Below are 22,393 nucleotides of genomic sequence, written 5' to 3'. Positions count from 1 at the left end.
TAATTTAAAGAGCCTCAGTTAATTATCAACTTCACTCATTTACTTTAATTACATTCGTATTTAAGTTCATGTATTAAGTCCAAATTCAATCAAAAATTAATTTAAAATCTCATTATTAAAAATTCACATTCATAAATAAACTTCCCACTATAAATTTACAAAAGATAAAAAAAGCACACCGACAAAATAAACATCTAAGTCCTTAATCCTGAAAATTCCCACTGGTACCCGAAGTACACGCAAACATTGCCGGAGCGCACACTCCGCTCCCACAACACACCAAACAAAAAAGGAAACAAGTGATCGCGATATTCTAGCGCTCAGATAATGTCTCTTCTTGCCGGCTGCCTCTTGAACAGATGAATAAGGACGACTCAATTGCACACAGGTAAGCAAACAAGCTTTACACACAGACTCACAAGGCTTGTGTCTCGCCGGTGCTTTTTTTTTTTTTAATTAGGTGTGTGCGTCGCCATTAAATGAATGACACAGCACGCTCAGCTGTTCAGTTCCACATCACGTGAATCAGTCAGATGCTCCAGAGCTCCAGAGTTCACCTTCATGTTCAACATTGGTATGATCCACAGCAAAGCTGCTTTCCTGTGACGGTCCTGTCGGTGTGAAAGCTCACCTGAGAGTCTGTTCCTTTGATGATGAACACATATGGAAGATAAGCTGAGCTTTAGACACAGCAGAGGGAGAAGAAAACGATAGAAACAAATGACAGAACTCCATCCCTAACAGTAGAAACTAGTAAGTCCTTGTGTGAAAAAACCTCTCCTGCTGCCTGTTCAGCAGTCAGCACACTCCCCTAATTGACGCTGAAACATTTCATCTGTTTAGTATTTTTCAGTAGGAGAGCCTCAACCCTCAGGGGAATTGGTGATAGACTGTCATTCAGAGAAAACAATCATATTTGAAGGCTGCATCAGTATTTTGGATGTTTATTGGGAGAAATGGACATTGTGTACTATGAAGGACAGCATCCAGAGTCAGGCTCTGTGTGCTGCATCCATATTCCAGGCAAAAGTCATTTGACTTGCATGATGTCTTTAACATATACATACTTTCTTTGTGACATCAATGATTTTAGTTAAACTTCGTCCTACAGAGAAGAAAGTTTGACAAAGCAAAACAAGAGAGGCTGCATCTTAACCTTTAGCATTTGAAACTTTGGGACAAAATCAATGAGTTGATCTTTTTTTAATTTTGGTCACCCTAAATTATTAGAGTTCTCAAATATTCTCTTCCACCGTAGTGTAAATCAGTCTAAGCGTGTCGTGGCTGTAACACAAAAAAGATTTGTCACTTTTTTTTTAAACTGAAAACATTGAAGATGAGCCAATTCTGCGCAGGGGGACCAAAAAAAAAGATCAGGTCTGAAGTCCAAGTTTTGTTACAGATGGGTCTCCAGCGCTAACTGAGAGGTGTTTTTAATGTTACACAGTAAAGAGTTATTATTAGAAGGATAGAGAAATGTGACGGTACAGGAAATGATGCTGAAATGAAAACTGTAACCTCAGACAGCTTTGCTCATCATGCTGCAGCAGCGCTGTGACAACGTGCTTGATCACTGCTTCAAACCTAACAACCTGACTTTCTTTTCTCCTTCACCCCCCTTTGTCTTTCAACAGTGTTTCAATTGGAGTTAGTTATGTGTTAGCCGGCAGTGAGGCGTGTGCAGCACTTCTAAATGTCAGGTAAGTCTAACAGAAGCATCACATCGGGAAAACGTCCTCCATCTCACTCTAGTACTGTGATTGTGTTCTTTCCTGGTTGCTTACATCAGTTAGCCTTGACTTTCTTGTCGTATTGTGAAGAAATTTACACCTAGTTTGACAAACCTCTTTAGGGTTGTTTGTGATGGCACACACTTAACACACATGATTATGTCATGTGATCATGTCATGTCCAGCATCCTTCTCTAAGGCCCTAAAATGAGTCATAAATGCAAAAAGGGAGTCCTATATGAGCCACACATTATTCAGGGACTTTTACCCACATTGCCTTTTGTGTTAAGGCACCTCTGTTTGTTATATCTTAGGGTGTATTCAGACTGGACTCATTTGGTTCGCTTTAAGTGGACCAGACAGAGTTAGTTACCCCTGATAATCCGGAAGAAAGTTTCAATCTGAATGGACCAAAGCCAACTCTGGTCTGGAACCAGGAACTGCTCGGAGACCCATCTTTCAAGGTGGTTTTGGTTCGTTTCCAATCTGACTTAACTTAGGTTCGTTCTGAGATTCCTCAGTCTGAAAATGGTCCGTGCCCGGAGCGGAACAACTAAACCAAACCGGCCACAGTGGTGGTCACATGATATAAACAGAGTATGAAAAGAACATCTGATGAGCCGCGGACAAATGTAAATCAGCAATTATCGTTTTATCAAACAGAAAAAAAGAGTCCAACTGTTTACGTGTTAGAACATTTATTTTAACACAGCTGATATGTTTTTTTTGCCATGTATCCAGTGCAGCTCTGACGTCATCCTAAACGCTACTTTGGAGTTCCACAAAAGAATTCTCCTTAAAACAATTCCTGGTCAATGAGATCTTTAGTCACGTGGATTTGTTTACAAGCTTTAGTCCAGAACAGGAAAGTCCACTTGACGACAGTCTGTATGCAGACCAAACACAAGGTTCAGAACTCCGGACCAAATTAAGTGGACTGGGTCTGGACAAAAATTATCTTCCCTGTCTGAATACCCCCATAGGGTAGGCGCCCCGCAGGAAATTTTAAGATCGCAGACGATCCGGTGAGACCATAAGGTAAAATCCTTTATGAATATTTGTTTTCTAAGGGCATGCTCCGGGTGTCAGGTTGTAGTGAACACTTGAACCACACGTAAGGATAAATAAGGGTGAAATCAGGCACATTGTGTTGGTGAATTTTCATTCCATCAACCAAACCCTGCACACTGCACAGGGAGTTTGTTGACATTGTTCAAGTGCAGCCTTACTATTAGAATCGTGGAAATTGGACGATCAAAGTTTAGTTTGTGAGTGCATCCCACAGGTGTCTTACAGGCACATGCGTATCACGTGCACCCCACGAGCATGCAGCATTTGGCCACTGTCAGTAAGGGAGCAAGTTCTCACAGCTTACTAATGATTATAGTGTGGCATAAGGGCACAACACACCAGCATCACTCTTGCTTCATAAGTGGGTGAAACTTACATAATCAAAATACTGCACGATACACTTACCACACGCACAACAATGGTACGTTCCATTTTCTTAAGGTGGTCCCACGAGTCTCAAGGAAACTGCCAGACACACCGGTAGCATCAACCCCCATTTTCTCCCCTTTTCTTTTGTATCCTTAACCCCCATCTCTAACATACCACGATCTCCTTAACATATATAAAAACTTTAGTATCAATTCATTGGAAGTGGTCGCTTGAACACGCATTGCCAAGCGTGGTGTGAACGTAGCTTTAGAGGAGTCAGCATAATCAACACCTATCTACCAGAAGAGATCTCTTCTGTTTAATCTGGGATAGGGGTATGATCATTTGATCATGTTTCTGGTATGAATGTGTGGAAAGAAGCAGGCTGTGTTAAAAAAGGAAGCAGGATGCTCAAGAGTTTCTCACACAAGAGCTGAGCTGTTCCTAAAACTCTGCAAACAGCGTTTGAAAGAACAAGACTCTCATCTCACAGCTTAGAGTAAACTCATTTTCAGCTCTGCTGTTTGCACACTGTATTCATGTACTGTGAACCGATTGCATCCCAAAACATCTCACAGATGCCTTTTCCCTCAGAAAACCTTAAAAAAATGAAACATCAAAACAATAATGGTAAGAAAAATGAAGGGGCAAAAAAAACTGTTCACAATAAGGTGAAACTCCAGCAGCTCTGCAAGTCTTTCACCTAAACTTCACACCTCTTCCCTCCTCCCAAGCCTGTAATTACTTTTATCAGTTAACAGGGCTAATTTATTTTGTTATGCCCCAGTAAACCCTTTACTCTAATAATATTATTCACACTCTGCGGGAAGGTTGGACCTCTTAGTCTGCACGCCTGGATGCTTCATTATCGGCCCGCTTGGCGCCGGGGGAGATGCTGCGATTCGCCGTGGAAGTGGGAAGGCAGGCTTGCTGGAGTGAAAAGAAAATCTTGGAAAGCTTTCCGTAGATAAACCTCCTTATCCCCCCCCTCACTCCCCGGGGGCAGAAATCAATAGGGCACTGCAGGTCTGTGTGCAGAGGCACTGCGCTCAGTCCCACTGCTGAAGGATGGATGGCGACCCGGACGCAAATGTCCAGCTTCATTCAGATCCATTTCACCTCAGAGTCCTCGTCAGTGTTTTAACTTCAACAGCAATATTGAAACAAAAAAAAATCGTTTTGCTTTCAGCTTTAAATTTAAGAGGATTAAAAAGTGAACTATTTTATATCAGTTTAATCTTGTGTTCAATTAAGATGAACCCCCCCCCCCCCCCCCCCCCCATCTCCACAGCTACTAAACTTCTTCATTTCCTTCAATTAAATTCAGTTTTTCTCCTTTAAACTGCTGCTTTTATATCTCAGGTTTAATTAAAATAAATGCAGGTGTTTTACTTCAAGCTAAACGTTAAAATGTTTGACTTAACGTAGTATCAGAGGCTTGTTTCTCTGTTCTTTTTTGTTAAAGAAAAAATAAAATAAAATCATATTATGATTGGAACATTATTTATGTTCCAATTATGGTCAATTCGTCTTCCAATCTTGTTATTTTTACAGTGTGACAGTCATGATTTTTTACATACTTTTTTCAGTTGGGATGCAGCAATAAATAATAAGGCAGACCTTTTTCTACTGTGGCTGAATTTTCATAAATATGAAAAAGCAGATAAGAAGTCTAAGGGAATTTAAAGGCTCTAATCCTGAGAAAAAGCGCTTGATTTTCAAAATAACGCACTAAAAGCACACTTTACCAGTTTAAATTGTAATAACACAAGTTGAGCTCAAACTGTTCAGTTTAAAGTCCCATTCCAATAATTTTTTAATCTTGATTTTTTGATCTGTGAAAGTGTTCCCAGTGGTCTTTTAATTATAATTATGAAGTTTTTACCCAAAATCAAATAAAAAAACAAAACGTGTTTTTGTCTGGGACAGTTTCTGCAGTAGTTCATTAGAAATTCACCTCTGAGTTGTGGGTGGCACAGAGCAATCTTGCCCTCTTCTCGACATGCATCTGTTTAGACTCTCTTTCGCTAGCTTACAGGCTCTCACACCCCTAACCTAACACTATCAGTGCCACAAAAATGGCAGCAGTATTGGAGCTATGCAGCCATACAGTTTATAGCCAGATTCCATCTTGGACAAGGGATGTAAGACGTACATGGATCTAGTCGTCTACAAGTGGATGCATCAGAATGGAGTGGAGCAGGGAGCTTGTGTCCTGCCGATTGTAGCTTCTACATCAAAACTAAAAGCTTTTTCAAAAGGTTTTCTTTGTGTCTAGTCCCGACAGTTTAAAACAAGAAATACTTAAAAAATGAATTTTAAGCTTAATTTTCTTTATCTTTGTCCCCCGTCATCAGAAAAATCTTTAAAAGAGCAATACCTTCAAGTTTCGTTCGGAACTTGAAGAGATGTTAACCCTTCATGCCCATATGACATTTACACTTTTTGAGTCCAGACTAAAAGTGACAGGAACTGTGCAAGCACAAATGCATCCCCAGCTGATCCTGATTGAGATGTAGAGTTCAAACGGAATGAGCGGACAAATATGCAGCAAGGAACCCAAATACAGGAGATCAGGAATCAGCATGTAGAGTTGCTTAACCCTTGTGCTATCCTAGGCACTCTAACATTGGAAGTTGGAACATCTAGACCCACTAGACAGTGTTCTGAACCTTTTTTCTTCAATGATTTGTGAACCTCACTGGTGTCCATGGATTTCATGAAATCTTTCCACCTTCATCCACCTTTGTCATGGTAGGAATAACACATCAATGTGAGGGTGGGGTCATCTTTTATTATTTTTTTTTTTTTGTTTTGTTTTTTTATGGGTGGAGTGGGGTGGGGTCATCTAAGATAGCACAAAGGTTAAAAGGTGTTAAGTCCCACCCTGATCAACTTTTGATCTATTTTAAAAGTGTTCCCAGAGGTCTTTTTAATATGATTATGCTGTTTTTAACAAAAAGTTACAAAGCACACCGACAAAATAAATAAAAAACTCTGGTTTTCTAAGACATAGTTTCTGCAGAGTGGCAGTAGCTCATCGGAAATTTGCCTCTGAGCTGTGGATGGGACCATTGGCGCAGAGCAACCCCACTCCCTCTTCCCCTCCCGGTTGCTGAAAGGTCTCCCTCTCCCTCCTCCTGGCTTACAGTTTGTAACAAATATGGCTACGAAAATTGTACGGCTGGAAGGCTCCATCTGGACCAGGAAAACGAAGACGTACATGGATTTAGTGGTCTACAAGTGCATCAGAATTCACAACATTGAATAAAAAATACTCAGAAATGCCATCTTAATCTTAATTTTATTTATATATGTCCTCCATCAAGAGAAAAATGCCACAGGAACATGTTAAAAACACCAAAAAAAATTATTTACATTGGAGTGGGTCTTTAAATGAAGAGACAGGAAATCCTGAAAATAACAAAACAATAATAAAAAATAGCTTATTTTAAAGTTTGAATACCTTGAGGAGAAAAAACTTTTTATCTTCTTTTTTCTCTCCGTTAATGAACTTTCACTATTCGATAACATTGCCTTTTAAAGGAATGTTGTATAAACAGTCAAAATAAAAATCTGTGAAAACATTTCTATTAACAGAATATACTGCTATATAAATACAGTGTAAAATGCCCCTCTAGGTTCTCACATTCCCATTCATTGTGTATTTCAACCGAAAGATTTATTTAAAAGGTGGAACATTAGCCTACATCGCCACCTGCAGGAGAGGAGTCAAACATGGTTGTGTCTGCCCTCTTCTGCTCCTGTAGACAAGACGTGGTCCACCTAAAACTGGGACAATGATCAAGGAGGGAATTCCTAATAATTGTGGACATTAATGGGAAATCATCCGAAAAACAAATAACTTGCAAAACTTGATAAGGTTAAGATTGATTCATGTTTTTTCTCCACAGCCACGTGTACGTGATCCCAGCCTTCACCTGGATTCTCACACTTGCTATCTTGCTGGCACACTCGATTATTCAGCCGGTCACTTCCGTGCTCACCTTCCTCAAGGGAATTCTGCTCATCATCACGGTAATAGCTCTTTTTTAATAGAAAATAATGTTGAGTTTCTTTATTTTTGGTTTTTACTTTAGGAAAATGACTAATTTTGTTTTTGTACGAAGAGGTCTAGCATAGCAGAGAAGAACTTTGGATTTGTTCTGGACATGGGAGAATTTAGACAGTGCCATACGTGTAACAGAGGAGTTCAAGATGAAGGTGGGACTACACCAAGAATCCGCTTTGAACTCCTACTTGTTTACTGTGGTGATGGATGGACAGACAAATGAGGCTAGACAGGAATCTTTGTAGATCATAATGTTTGCAGATGACATTGTGATCTGTAGTGAGAGCAGAGAGCAGTTGGAGAAACATCTAGAAAGGTGGAGGTATTAGCAAGTGCAACTGTTTTGATCAACTAGTGTGAGAGAGGTGGAAAAGCAGGTTGGAAATAAATGCAGCAAGCCATTTGGGGTCATGTGTGACTAAAGATAAACAGCAGGAAGGAAAAGAAAAGGTTTACTGGCAGTGGTGTGGCCATGTGAAGAAAAGGATTAAGAATGAATGTATCAAAAGGTCAGCTACATATTTGGAGATAAAGCTAGATGGTTTGGACACAAAAACCTTTGAGGAGGATGCTGAGGTTGCTGCTTTCAATAAAGTAAAAGACCAAAGAGGAGATTCGTGGATGTTGTTGAAGAGGACATGATGTTGGAGAAGAAGATGAGTTTCCTGAAGGGGACAGCTGAAAGTCCAAGAAGAATCTATTGAGCTATTTACCTTTTTTCATCAAGAGAAAGTCTAAAGTGACAGAGAAGTACTTGAGTTTCAGAGGACATCTATGGAAGCAGTTAGACAGTGATGAAATGTGCTGTATGTGTGATAAAGAAGTTCAAGGTGTAGGTGGGACTACACCAAGAATCAGCTTTGAGCTCCTTCTTGTTTGCTGTGGGGATGGACATGCTGACAGATGAGGTAAGACAAGAATTTTTGTGCATCCTGATGTTTGCAGATGACATTGTGATCTATAGTGAGAGAAGAGGGGACACATCTTTAAAGGTGGAGGATTGCTCTAGAAAGGAAAGGGATGGGGTTCAACCGCAGCGAGACAACTGTTTTTTTTTTTAGCTTCATTAAGCCATGACCCTTAGACTCTTGTGAAGCACCATGAGAATCCTTATATCCAAATCAGAAGCCGTGGCTCTCGACTGGAATCAGGTTGGAACTCTCGGTCCATGTTAGGAATTGATCTCTCTCTTGACGTAGAAGCCACTACGGCAAGCCACAAGCTCCCTGCTCTGCTCCATTCTGGGTTATCCACTTGTAGACAAATAGTTCCATCTACATCTTTGTTTTCATCGTCTGAGCTGCCATCTGGATCAAAACTGTACAACTAGATGGCTCAAAAATTGTTCCCCATTTTTGTTGCACCGCTAATTTTATGTTGGGGGTTATTAGGGACTGTAAGCTAACTGGAGAGAGTATAAACAGATCGATGTCAGAAGGCAGTGGAAACCTTGCTCCGTGCCAACGGTCCCACCCACAACTCAGAGGGAATTTCTTATGAATTACTGTCGCTTTGCAGGAACGATGTCCTAAAAAACAGAACAGTTTTTTTGCCTCAAACCAGTATAATCATGAATACAAGACCACTGAGAATACTTTTAGAATAGATCAAAATATAATTGGAGTGAAACTTTAAGGATCACTGATGCAGGCAAAAGAACTAAGTTTCCTTCGCAAGGGAGGCTGAAATATCTCTTAGGGACAGGGATCAAAAAGAGTCAGCTGAGGTTGTTTGGACATTTTGTGGGAAGAGTCATCCGGACGCATTCCTATTGAGGAATTAAGGACCGTATTCAACCAGAAGGAGACCCTATGGAAAAATCTGTACACATTAGAAAAGGTTAAATGTCTCTGCTGGCCTGGAAACACCTCAGAGTCCTCTAGACACGGGACGAAAAGTAGACTCCTTAAAATTACAAAGTGTGTACAGAGTTTACCCACACTGCCTGACTTACTTCCTCAGGTGGTGTCACAATTTACACCCTCCATCAGGAACTGAGCACAGGCTGGTAAACAACTCCGAGGCAAAACGAGCCACACAGCCACAGGAAGGTGAAAAGCTTGGTGAAACATAAAAAATGAATATTTACATTTACAATAACGTTTTTTTTAACTTTCTTTTTTTTTTTTTTTTTTTTTTTTTTTTTTCTTTTTAACTTGTCCTGTCCAACAGCTAGGCAGACAGATGAGAGCTGAGGGCCTCTTGGGTTGGACATATTTTACTTTAACAAGAGGGGTTATTAATCTTCAGACAAACCAAAGGTATGTCTGAATAAACCCCTTTTGTAATTGAGGCCAAACTTTATTAATTTCAAACATGTCTGAAAATCTTTGGTGTTGGACCGGACGGAAAAGGAAAGAGGGGAAGAAGAGAGAGGGACGTTAGAGAGAGGGGGGGTAGGGGGTGATAATAGGAGGGGAAGGGGGATAAGACCATGAAGCAGCATAAAGCAGCAAGTTTACTGGTTGTTAATCATTATGGTAAGGTTCAAATGTAAAAAAAAACAAAAAAAAAGGGCGGAGCCTGTCCACACACACACTCAAATGTTATAAACACACCTGTTAGTTGCAAAAATGTCCACCTGTCGACATGTACACAAAACAGATAGTGTTCACACGCATACTTATGCCTTAAAACCAACTAGTGTGAAATATTTCAGTCAGTTTTTTTTAACTTTCGATATTTAAAATTTTCTTAGGCAAACTAATTCCTGAAGGAATTCCAACTAAATCTAACTGAAGGACCAAGAAAAAAATCTGTCTTGTTTCCATCTTGATAATATAGAATGTAATTTCCATAATTGTCTTTGCCTATCGGCACACACCAACATATTTTATTCATGTGCAGAAAAGATCCTTCAAAATGATCTCCAAATGTGTTAGAAGGCCATGCTTTGCAAAGTAATTGCGCCTGCTGTTAGAAAGCAAACACTTTCCAAGTTCATCCTTCAAACCTGCCTGCAGAGTATCCGACAGAACAAGAAGCCAGTGTCAATCACTGAGATGCACTTTATGGATGCAACATTTTTATAGTCAGACCATCATTTGCAACAATTCATGCAGGAACAACAAACAACAGCATATAAATGAGCACTTTTGCAGTTCGGACGGAGCTTTTGTTTACATTATGCAACATGAGCCTCCGGGGAAATTAGGAGAAACATCTCCACAAAAAACAAGTCCCACTCTGCGGCAGAAACCCACGGTCGGAGCGGAGAGAGGCACCAAAGGCAGTGTGAAATGTAAAAGACTCGCTAATTAAAATATCTTAAACGCATTTGGGAGTTGGAGAAACACAGTGCACGGAAAATTCAGAGCAAAACAAGATGGCTTTTATTACAAGAGCTAAGCTCGTAGCAGGAATGGCATTAGAGCCCTTCCTTTATGAAGCTTTCTAAAAAACATTGGCACACAGGCAGCAGCGTAATCAATACTTAAACAATATTGAAGACGAGTAGACTTAACTGAGGTGGATCTGGAAATCAATGAACGCTATAAAAAGATTTAAGTGAATTTGAAGTGAGACATGGCAGAGCAGCAGCAAAGAGCTGTGGCTCTTTGTTTGGCGGAAAAGAGAAACTCTTCATTGAACATCTCAGAAAACAACCCCCTGTGCTCAAACACTCCATTTCTTTCCTCCACTATTAGGCAAATTTCTGTAATCCCACATTTGTAAACTTTAGTATCCCTTGTGCTATCTTAGATGACCCCACCCTTACATTGACGTGTTCTCCCTACCATGACAAAGGTGGATAAAGGTGGAAAGATTTCATGTAATCCATGGACACCAGTGAAGATCACAAATCATTGAAGAAAAAAGTTCAGCGCACTGTCTAGTGGGTCTAGATGACCCAACTCCCAATGTTAAAGTGCCTAAGATAGCATAAGGGTTACTGTAGTTTCATTTTACGATGAGTGATAAAGTAAGATGCTGGTTAAGCCTTAGTAACATGCGCCAGTTCGGGGGTTACCCGGGGAGGATTTTGGGTTGTCTAGGATGCTGTCCTATGGTGGCCTTACGACACCCTTTTATAAGTCATTAGTGAAGTGCGTGTACTGGTTCCTGCCATGAGCAAATGCTGCACATATGGGGTGTGCACATGGTACATATAAGCACCTGTGTGGGCACCGTACTTTTGAATGGCACTAGCGGCTCTCTCTGCAGTGCATAGGTTTGGGGTGAGTCGAAGAAAAAGAAATATCTGTATGACAAACATATATTTCATGACTTTATCCTTACTTACCCTTATGTGTTGCTTACGACCTGTTGCCTGCAGCATGCCCATAGAAAGAATCTGCATTGACATTTTCGCTCTACGGGTTCACCAAATGCTACCCCAGCACTGCCTCCTTGTGACCTGATTAGATTATTGCAGTCTAGGATTCCTCATGTCATTGGTTCATAGTATACTTTATTTGGAAAAGGGTATGGAATTATTTTATTTGAGTTTTATCGCAGAAAGAAACAGTTGCAGTAATATACAAAAATAAAAATAAAAACTGAACTGTTTGACTATCTCCACATTATCCTGGGTTAGGGGGGCTTTTGTGCATGAAGGCAGAGTACACCCTGACTACCACCTTTTATACCATGGTAATTGTAAAAATGTAAAATTGTTTTCCTGAAAGCATGAAAATCATACTAGGCCCCTGTTACGCCCCCTTTTATGTCTAGGGGTGCTAGGGGGGGCATAACATAAAAAAAGTAAAGTTTTGGCTATTAAATTAACTGCAACACAAAACACCAAACAAATGTCTCCATAAAATAACCAAATTTATGTACAAATAAACATCCTACAAGAACTAAAAGTGAAGCTAAAAGGCTTCAGGGTGAACCCAGGCCAAAATAACAAACAAAACCACAACTAACTGAAACATGTAATCATACCTGTACAAAGGAAAAGGAAAAATAAAGACAAACACTAACCTCCTTAACCTAACAAAAAACAGGAGAAAACATGTACTAAACAAATGGCGGTTCACCCCTACAGCTTCACTTAAATAACTATAAACCAAAAGACTAATCAGAGTGGGCACAAAAATACAAACTACAAAGAACTATGAATACAAAATACTAAAGTGCAACACACAACTAAACAAGAGGTGAAATCAAAACCAAAATGGAGAAGAGGGCCAAGCTGCAGTGGAGACTGTTGCAGCAAGGCTCCCTTCCCACTGGCTGGAGGTCCAAGTGGTGGCTTTAAAGCCTGCCTCCACCAGCTGGTCCAATGGGAGGCCACACCCTTTCCACCACACCTGAAAATAACCAGACAAAGACATACAAACCCAAAGATCCACAAAACACAGAAGTCCCACTGTGATACAAAAAATACACAAAACACAGAACAAACAGAACCAAACAAAACCAAATACGGCCACAGCCGTAACACCCCCCTACCCAAGATAAAACTTCTTCAAAAAGAAGTTTTTACCCTAAGTGGAGCACACACAAAAAAAAAAAAAGTGGTGGCACTCACAGCACACCACACAAACTCAAGATGGCCTCAAGACAAATAACAGAAACTCAGGGCACCACACACAATGCACCACACAAAGCTAACGCACAACACAAACTTAAGATGCGTCATAAAAACTCAGGACGCATACCCTTCTGGGCATGCGACCGTCCACTCGGGACGCGTACCCCTCTAGGCACGCGACCGTCAAACTCGGGGTGCGTGCCCCGCAGAACACGCACCCGTCAACTCGGGACGCGTACCCCTCTGGGCACGCGACCGTCAAACTCGGGGTGCGTGCCCCAGCAGAACACGCACCCGTCAACTCGGGGTGCGCGCCCCAGCAGAACACGCACCCGTCAACTCGGGGTGCGCGCCCCAGCAGAACACGCACCCGTCAACTCGGGGTGCGCGCCCCACAAGACACGCACCCGTCAACTCGGGGTGCGCGCCCCACAAGACACGCACCCGTCAACTCGGGGTGCGCGCCCCACAAGACACGCACCCGTCAACTCGGGGTGCGTGCCCCGCAGAACACGCACCCGTCAACTCGGGGTGCGCGCCCCACAAGACACGCACCCGTCAACTCGGGGTGCGCGCCCCACAAGACACGCACCCGTCAACTCGGGGTGCGTGCCCCGCAAGACACGCACCCGTCAAGACTAGTCTCACTAGTCACACAAGACTAACTCAAAATTAAACAAACAAATGTGTTGCACAGAACTAAACAAGTTTGGTTAACAGTTTTCTTGATAAAAAATGTTAGCAAATGTGCTTAAAGCACCGACTTCAAATGTTTTTGGCCAGGCCAAAAAGGCCACAATGCACTCAAGAGTGCCAGTACAAATTTAGAGTGGCGTAATCAAGAGCAAGGTGTTTACTCACACTGGATGGGCAGTAGAGCTCCTTCGTGGCAACCCCAGTCTGGAACACAAGAGTTGGGTCTGGCCCCCTCTTCACCGGCTACGGCAGCAGGAACCACAGTACCTGCCTCCGCCCGAGCGGAGTTAGTAGCATTGGCAACAGCTGCAGCAGCCTCCACTCCTACATAATCGCCTACACCACCTCCAACTGATGACTCCAGCCAAGGTCTGCCCGAGGGTTGTAACATTCCATGCTCAGACAACAACTGCTCTTTGAAAAAATGCTCTTGGTCTCAAAAACCCAACAGGTCACTGACTCCAAATGCCATGTTCTGGCCCACAAAGAAAAACGGCCAACCAAGTCTGCCCAGAGCAGAACCGAAAACTGTTAACCAAAGTCTCCAAACCAATCAAAACTGAAAAAAACCCACAGAACAAATCACAAATTGTGTGAACTCAAATCCCGGACGAGCCCCCAATTATGTTACGCCCCCTTGTATGTCTAGGGGCGACGAGGGGGCATAACATAAATAAGTAAAGGTTTGGCAACCAAAGTTAAATTAACACACACCAAACGAATGTCTCCAAACAAAATATATCAAATTTATTTACAAATTCACAAACAATCAATACAAACTAAAAGTGAAGCAAACGCTTCAGGGTGAACCCAGGCCAAAATAACAAACAAAACCACAACTAACTGAAACTTGTTTTCTTACCTGTACAAAGGAAAAGGGAAAACAAAGACAAATACTAACCTCCCTAACCTAATAAAAACAGGAGAAAACAAGTACTAAAGAAAATGGCAGTTCACCCCTACAGCTTCACTTGAACAAAACTATAAACCAAAAGACTAATCAGAGTGGGCACAGACAGAACTACGAAGGACTACAAAGAACTAACACAGAATACTGAAGTGCAACACACAACTAAACAAGAGGTGAAATCAAAAACAAAATGGAGAAGAGGGCCAAGCTGCAGTGGAGACTGTTGCAGCAAGGCTCCCTTCCCACTGGCTGGAGGTCCAAGTGGTGGCTTTAAAGGCTGCCTCCACCAGCTGGTCCAATGGGAGGCCACACCCTTTCCACCACACCTGAAAATAACCAGACAAAGACATACAAACCCAAAGATCCACAAAACACAGAAGTCCCACTGTGATACAAAAAATACACAAAACAGAACAAACAGAACCAAACAAAACCAAATACGGCCACAGCCGTAACAGCCCCACTTGCTCATCTGTCTCTGATATAGTTTTGTATTGTTATTTTTCCTTTGATTTTCACCAAATAAGAAGAACCTGTTAAACCTGAATCCTCAGCTAACTGCTGCTGCCCACAGCCGCAGACTTAATAACAGATCAATGTCATCTGGTTCTAATCCCCACAGCCTCCTCTCAACTGCCAATATGTCAATATCTTATCCGCGCTGATGTGAAGGATAGACTGCAAGAAAACAATGATCTGTCCTGTGGGGAGAATTCGTCCAGGAAAGAGGCGTTTACCAGAAAAAACTTTCATTCTCTTGTTATTTTAAGAAAACAGGAATTTTTATCAACCTAGAGTGAGTTTAGCTGGCGGATGGATGGATGGTATTAAAATAATATCGTACAGTGTTTTTATAAGGCTGTAGTGTTTTGGTTTTTAATCATGCATTTGGAGCAGAGGTAACCATTATTTACAGAGATGTAAATAATTGGGCTGTTAATGCTCATCTCACCCCTGGATCCATGGATTACAACAAACAGCTTCTTTCAGACTGAACATATTTAAAGTGAGGTTGAAGTTGGAATTTTGCAATTTATAGAAAACAAAACAAAAATAATGAACACTGATCTCTTTATTTCTTACCTATTTCCATGTTTTGTGTAAGAATACTAACAACCATTTTTTTGTGCTGTTTTTCTAATCTTTGTTCATCATTACAAATGCTGCATATGTGTAAATTTTAAAGATTTTATTGGTTAACTTGAGCTGTAAAATAATTATTATTTATTTAAAAAGTTAGACTTGAACCAACAGATTTAAAGTATTTTGTTTTGTTCTGGTTTGTGTGATTATAAGATAATTGGGTTTTTCTGAAGCTCTTGGTGAGTCACTAGGGCTTGATAATTGTTGTGTATCACTCCTTTTATACTGTGAATTACATATCCACTTCCTTAGCAAATTCAACCCATGGACAAAATACAAAAGACAGAGAATTTTTGACTTCACTGGTAGGATTCTAATGGCAAAAATAAAGTGAAAGGGGCATGTTGACCAGAGTTTACTCAGCCCAACTGAACAATATGCCAATCAAATATCTGAATAGTTGGGATAACGGCCAGACTTTAATGGAGTCCACCTAACATGGGGAAAATGCTTTTTTTTTTTAAACCTGCCTCCAGTGGTCTTACGAGGTTGGAACATTTGGCAGTTCCAGCTTGCCTTAAACACCGTTGACAAAAGATCCGTTGTATACTATTGTACCTTTTACTTCCTGTCAGTGATTCATGCTAAAACTGTTTGGCTTTTTCCCAGGCAGGTTTTCAGAGATGCTGGACACTGTCCAGCTGTCCTCAGCTGAAGGTCAAGTCCATCCTGCAAGTTGAAAGTTTCATCACCGAACTCCTTAAAGCCACGCAACTTCCAACACACACTCACCCCTGACACTATGTTAAACAAAAAGCAAATGTGACAAAAAAAAAGATTGCCAATGCTGGTTCAGGTTCCATTCAAACCAGGGGTCTCAGATGGGTTTTGTTCTTCTAATGTTCTAAAGATTAGTCAAAAAAAATAAGTTGTTGTAGATGCAGCTGTAGTGACTCAAAGACAAATTCTAGTGAAGTTAAGTCTGGTCCATTTCTGCAGACCTATTTTCCTCACAGGTGTGAGTGTTCTCCTGTCACGCAGCTGTGCCGTACTCCTGCCCTCTTCGTGTTTCAACTCCTGCTTCATGTTTGGTTTGATTTGAACAGTTTTTCCGAGTTGAACGTCAGTAAAGGTCAGTGAGGTGTGTTTTTGTGAGCATGCGGCCTCGCTGCTCTTCATCTCTTCCGTTTGTCAATCCGTCTGAATCCACGAGACTGCAGAAATCGAACCGGACCGAAGCCCCTCATCAACTTCAGGGCAACTTCATTAAAGCAACCTGGATGCGGGTTTCACCTCTGACTTTAGCCATGCTTCAAGCACGTGCACGCTCTTCAAATAAGCACCAAGCAGAAGAATTGTTCACAGGGACTTGACCACAAGTACACACACCCTTGTGTGTGGGTTGACTTAGAGAGGGGGGGGGTGATAGTTTATGGGGAGTGCATGTTTGGTGAAAAATAAAGGCATGAAAGCAAAACTCTCCGACCCAATGAATCAGACTCCCTTGTGCTGTCTTGTGGGGTAAAAATGACCCCACTCCCAACGTTAACGTGCCTTGGATAGCACAAGGGTTAAAGACCCCCAGTAGCGGGCTGGCTCGCTGGGACCCTCTGGGGCTTTCCCTCCCCATCACAGAGAGGGGAGGGCACTGAGAGGGTTGGGGAGGGGGGGTCAGATATTATGGCGGGGGGGGGGGGGGGTTGTAGTGCGTAGGGTTTTAGGGGGGTGGCTGTGGCTGTGGGTGCGTGGCGATCCCTGGGTTGCTAAGGTCGCGTGCCTGGGCTGGCTTGCGGGGACGGGGCGCCGGTCGGGTGGTGGCTGGCTCATGGGTTCCAGGGGGCCCTGGCTTCGTCCCTGGCCTTTGTCTCGGTGTCCGGCGCCTGGTGGCCCCCATGGCTGTCGCCTGGTACGGCTAAGCGCTCCTGTCTTGTGGCCTGGGGGCCGGACACTGGGTTCGCTTGTGCCTCTGGGCATTGGGGGGGCCCCTGTAGGGGGGCCCTCTCTGTGCCTGGCTGGTGGGGTGGGCGGTCCCCTCCTCCTCCCCTCCCGGGCTGCCTGGGTCCGGATGCTGGGGGGGTTTCTGGCCTGGGGGGCTCTCCTCCCCTTTCCTGGTCTGGCTGGTCTGGCTGGGTAGGTTCTGGCTCCCTTTATGAACACACGGTTCACGTCGGCAGCATGCATGTATCTCCACCCCCACGTGCACGTGCACACTGCCACACTCCCTGTCTGCTTCATCCCTCCTCCTTACCTACAGTGTATTGATGGACAGATTTTTTTTCGCTCATCTTAGTGTCAGATTTTCACCTTTGATGTAACATTCGTCTTTCCAGCAGATCTGGTATAATTGTTACAGCTTAAATTAATAACTTACTCAAATCAGTGCTTGTATCCCCCACCTTTTCACCTTTCTTCCTTTTACTCTCTTCCACCCTCCCCTCACATTCCTCCCCTCTCCCTCCCCACACACACTAAATGTAACAAATAAATAAAAAATAATACGACAAAAAGGGGTTTATACAAATCTACACTCTAGTTTCTTGAAGCTATATAACCTCTTTTTGTGATAGTAAAACCTGTCCAACACAAAAAGCCTTCAGCTCTAATCTGTTTGCTCAGCTGTTGGACAGAACAAGTTAAAAAAAAAAAAAAAAAAAAAAAAAAAAGACCCCCAGTAGCTTAACCTTGTCTTATAACCTGACAGTAAAACCTTCGAACAATCTTATGAGGCTGCGCTCTCCTCCAGTCCCCTCTTCTCAGTATCACCTTCCTCATCTTTATAACTCTTTATAGCAACAAACTCTGCTCCAAACAGAGAAAATGTCTTACTTTTATTACGGAAACCTAATCCTCCAGGCAGATGGGTCCCTGAAAGCCAAACCACTCAGCAGTTTCACTGGGTTTTGCTAAGAATGACTTTCAGTTCTGATCCACCACTTCTTCAAAATTAAACGGAAAACTAGAGGATCCAGCCGCTTGATTGGCTAACTGTTCATGTGATGTCACTGTGCTCCACAGAAACAGAACCCCACTCTGAAGAAATTACATTTTCAATTAATTTGTCACAGGAACACACAGACGGCTGGATCCAAATGCAGCAGGTTTATTAGCTCAGCTAAAAGACCACACAGTTAAATGAGGGTCACGTAGGCAGGGGTCGACAAAAGGCAAGAGATCATCAGAGGAGAGACAGGGAAGTCAGGATCCGGGCGAGATTTGGGGCAGGCGGCAGGCAAACAGAGTCAGAAACAGAAACCAGTTTCCTGGGCCCGGCAGTGCTCTCTCCGCGCGGGGAGAGGGTTCACATTACACCTGTCCGTATCCCTGTGGGGTAGGTTTTGAGTGCTGGGCCCCGCCAAATTTTCAACTGTGGCCGAGCCTGGTCGGGCCAAATCAATAACACCCCTCGTGGGTCCCCCGGGGGGGCTGCTCTCCTGGTTGGGCTGGGGCGGCACTTTCTTTACCCCCGTGCCTCCCTGCTCTCTGGCGCTGGGGGCCTCACGGCTGTCCTGCTGGCCCTGGCTTTGGTTGCGGATGTGATCGCCCGGGGGGCGGTTGTCCTCTGCCTGCTGCCGTGTGGCGTTGGGAGGTTCTGGTTGCCACTGCTGCTGCGGCGGGGGTCTTGGTGTGGGGATGGCTAGGCACTCTCCCTCCTTCTTTTCACATTCCACCATGCATTTTAGAAGAACATAAACACTCAATTGAGCACAGGTGTTAGTTCACCTTTGCACTAATAGTTTGTGTGATTGAATGAAATATTTCACACTAGTTGGTTTGAAGGCATAAGTATGCGTGTGTGAACACTATCTGTTTTGTGTACATGTTGACATGTGGACATTTTTGCAGCTAGCAGGTGTGTTGATAATATTTGAGTTTGTGTGAGGACAGGCCCCGCCCTTTGAGATTTGTACTACATTTGAACCTTACCGCAATGATAAACATCCAGTAAACTTGTTGCTTTATGCTGCTTCATGGTTTTACCCCCCCGCCCTCCTATTATCATCCTCCTACCCCCGCCCCCCCCCCCTCTCAAACAGCCCTCTGTCTTCTTCCTTCCTTTCCTTTTCCGTCCGGTCCAACACCAAAGATTTTCAAATATGATAGAAATTAATAAAGTTTGGCCTCAATTACAAAAGGGTTTTTTCAGACACACCTCTGGTTTGTCTGAAGATTAATAACCCCTGTTGTTAAAGTAAAATATGTCCAACACAAGAGGCCCTCACTTCTCTTCTGTCTGCCCAGCTGTTGGACAGGACAAGTTGAAAAAAACAAAAGATGTAATACAAGTATACAAGGGCGGGGCCTGTCCACACACACACTCAAATGTTATAAGCACACCTGTTGGCTCAAAAATTATTCATGTCAACATGTACACAATACATATATTTGCACTTTAGACATGTAGGGCCCTTGGTAGGGGGGGTGCTTGGACATCACTGCTGCAAGCAGCAGATGTCCTTTTAGCGCTCTACTCGCCAATTATAACTGCACCCCCTTAGTACACACACCCTTTACCTCTCAAAATATACACTCCAATACAAACAGAGGTACATGCACACACACACCCTTACACACATGCATTTTGCAAGGAAGGTCTGACCTCGGACCATCTGTCCCCTACCCCATCCCTGGTAGGGGGTACTGGGCCCTTGGCAACGGCGGCCGTGTTTCCTGGGTGCTGGCTTCCTGGGCCCGGCAGCCCTCTGTCCATGCAGGGAGAGGGATCCCTGAGCTTTCTGGCAAGGCCAAGAGCTGGGGATCACATCACATCTGAGCCGGGGGGTGTCCGAGTCCCAGTGGTGTGGGTCCTGGTCCTTTCCCCTGAGCGCTGGGCCTCGCCAAATTTTCAACTCTTCCCCTGGGTGTCCTCCTCCTGGGCGTGGACGGCCTTGCTCCTTCCTGGACCAACCGTGGGCCGGGTGAGTGGCTGCCTGGAGCGCGGGGCGGGTCTTCCTTGGGGGGGGTCCTGGCTCGTACCCAGGGTTGGGGCGGGGGGATGCCCAGAACTCCTGGGTGGTGATGGGATGCTCGTCTGGGGCTTTGGGCATTCTTCTGGGGCGGGGCCCCACGTTGGGCCCTCCCGGCGCGGACGGGGATCTGCTCTTCTGGTTGAGCCGGAGCTGCAATCTCTGTCCCCCCGTGCCTCCCTGCTCTCTGGCTCTGGGGGCCCCCGTGGCGGTCCTGCTGGCCCTCATTTGAGCACAGGTGTTAGCTCACCTAGTTTGCATGAATGAATGAAATATATCACACTAGTTGGTTTGAAGGCATAAGTATGCCTGTGTGAACAATATTTGTATTTTGCGGTTTTCAATTCATTAGTGATTTGTGTGTCAATTACGTAATTTTAACATGATATGTGCCCTGTATATGTGATATAAAAGTTATACATTGTTGGTACGTCCGTGAAAAGTCCCTTAAACATATGTGGCATGGTCGTTGAAAGCCAAAAAAATGTGCATGCATCTTGCAAAAATCATGCACAATTTACGTTTTTACGTACAAACTATTTAAAATATGCTTAAACGACATAATACTTAACCAATCAAAATTTTGAACAGCTCAAAACCAAATTCATGTAAAGACCCATCAGACAAAACCCCCGACGGACATCTGCACACATTGATGAATGACAAGAAACGCACCACCAAATCCTTTTGTCTCGCCTGGAAAGCTGGGTGGGTCTTCGAGGTAGTGCTTTAGAATGGTTCAGATCTTATTTAAATGAGAGGAGCTTCTGTGTCCGTCTTGGACGTGCAGAATCCCGTAGAGCAACTTTCACATGTGGTGTACCTCAGGGCTCTGTTCTGGGGCCTCTTCTTTTTTCATTGTACCTGCTTCCACTTGGGTCTATTCTCCGCAAACACGGGATTTCATTCCACCTCTATGCTGACGACAGTCAGATTTACATACCGTTAAAACAGGAAGAAGCATATTCTGCTCACCAGTTACTAGAATGTCTTGATGACATTAAGACATGGATGTCATGTAACTTCCTGCACTTAAACCAGGAAAAAACAGAGGTTCTGCTATTTGGTCCAAGTGATGTCTCTAAGGCACATGTCGACTTAGGCGTTTTAAATGATCACCTGAAACAGACAGCAACAAGTCTAGGTGTGAAACTGGATAGCAATTTAACTTTTAATGCTCATATAAACTTAGTGGTGAAATCCAGTTTTTTTCACCTGAGACAACTGGCCAAGGTTAAACCTCTCCTCTCCCGCCATGACTTTGAGATTTTAATCCATGCTTTTATTTCAACACGTTTGGACTACTGTAATGCTCTCTATGTTGGGCTTTCCCAGAAATTACTTGCTCGTTTGCAGTTAGTCCAAAATGCAGCTGCCCGTCTTCTAACTGGTACACGGAAACAAGAACATATCACTCCCATTTTAGCATCTCTTCACTGGCTCCCAGTTCGCTTACGCATTGATTTTAAAATTCTCCTATTTGTTTTTAAATGTCTCCATGGACTCGCCCCAAAATATTTGTCTGACCTGATTCAGGTGTACAATCCCCCCCGCTCCCTTAGGTCAACAAATCAGACACAGCTGGTCGTCTCGAAGACCAGGAGAAAACTGAGAGGTGACCGAGCCTTCTCAGTCTTCGGACCAAAAATCTGGAACGAATTGCCCCTGTACCTCAGACAGATAAACTCACTCAGTATTTTTAAATCTGCTCTTAAAACATATTTTTTCACTTTGGCTTTTAACTGAGTTGGGATCCGGACCTATTTTATGTGTTTTATGCTTTATATTTTTATGTGCTTTTATTAATTTTTGTATTGTTCAGCACTTTGGTGAACCTTGTTCTGTTTAAAGTGCTTTATAAATAAAGTTGAGTTGAGTTGAGTTGAGTTGAGCATATGTCATGAAAGACTGCAATTCTATGCGTGGAAAATACATAAATGGATGTAGTCCCTGTGTGACGCGGCTTTAAATCTAAAATGTTCACATTTATGTGCTTAAATACACACATTCTAAACTGAG

General features: G+C 43.2%; 1 protein-coding gene across 3 annotated transcripts in view; it reads left to right on the top strand.

Annotated features, from left to right (window-relative positions):
- The window catches only part of si:ch211-51h4.2 (uncharacterized), a 57,171-nt gene that overhangs the window by 15,967 nt on the left and 18,811 nt on the right, over positions 1 to 22,393 (top strand). For all 3 annotated transcript variants that reach the window (XM_078946244.1, XM_078946245.1, XM_078946246.1), the window contains 2 exons: positions 1,635 to 1,700; positions 7,085 to 7,208. In XM_078946244.1, coding sequence (XP_078802370.1) covers positions 1,635 to 1,700; positions 7,085 to 7,208 — 190 coding nt within the window. The remainder of the gene's footprint in view (positions 1 to 1,634; positions 1,701 to 7,084; positions 7,209 to 22,393) is intronic.

Source organism: Oryzias latipes, chromosome 4, assembly GCF_053564925.1.
Source record: "Oryzias latipes strain Hd-rR chromosome 4, Olatipes_Hd-rR_3.1".
Lineage (NCBI taxonomy): Eukaryota > Metazoa > Chordata > Actinopteri > Beloniformes > Adrianichthyidae > Oryzias > Oryzias latipes.
This window is presented reverse-complemented; position numbering and strand designations above follow the sequence as displayed.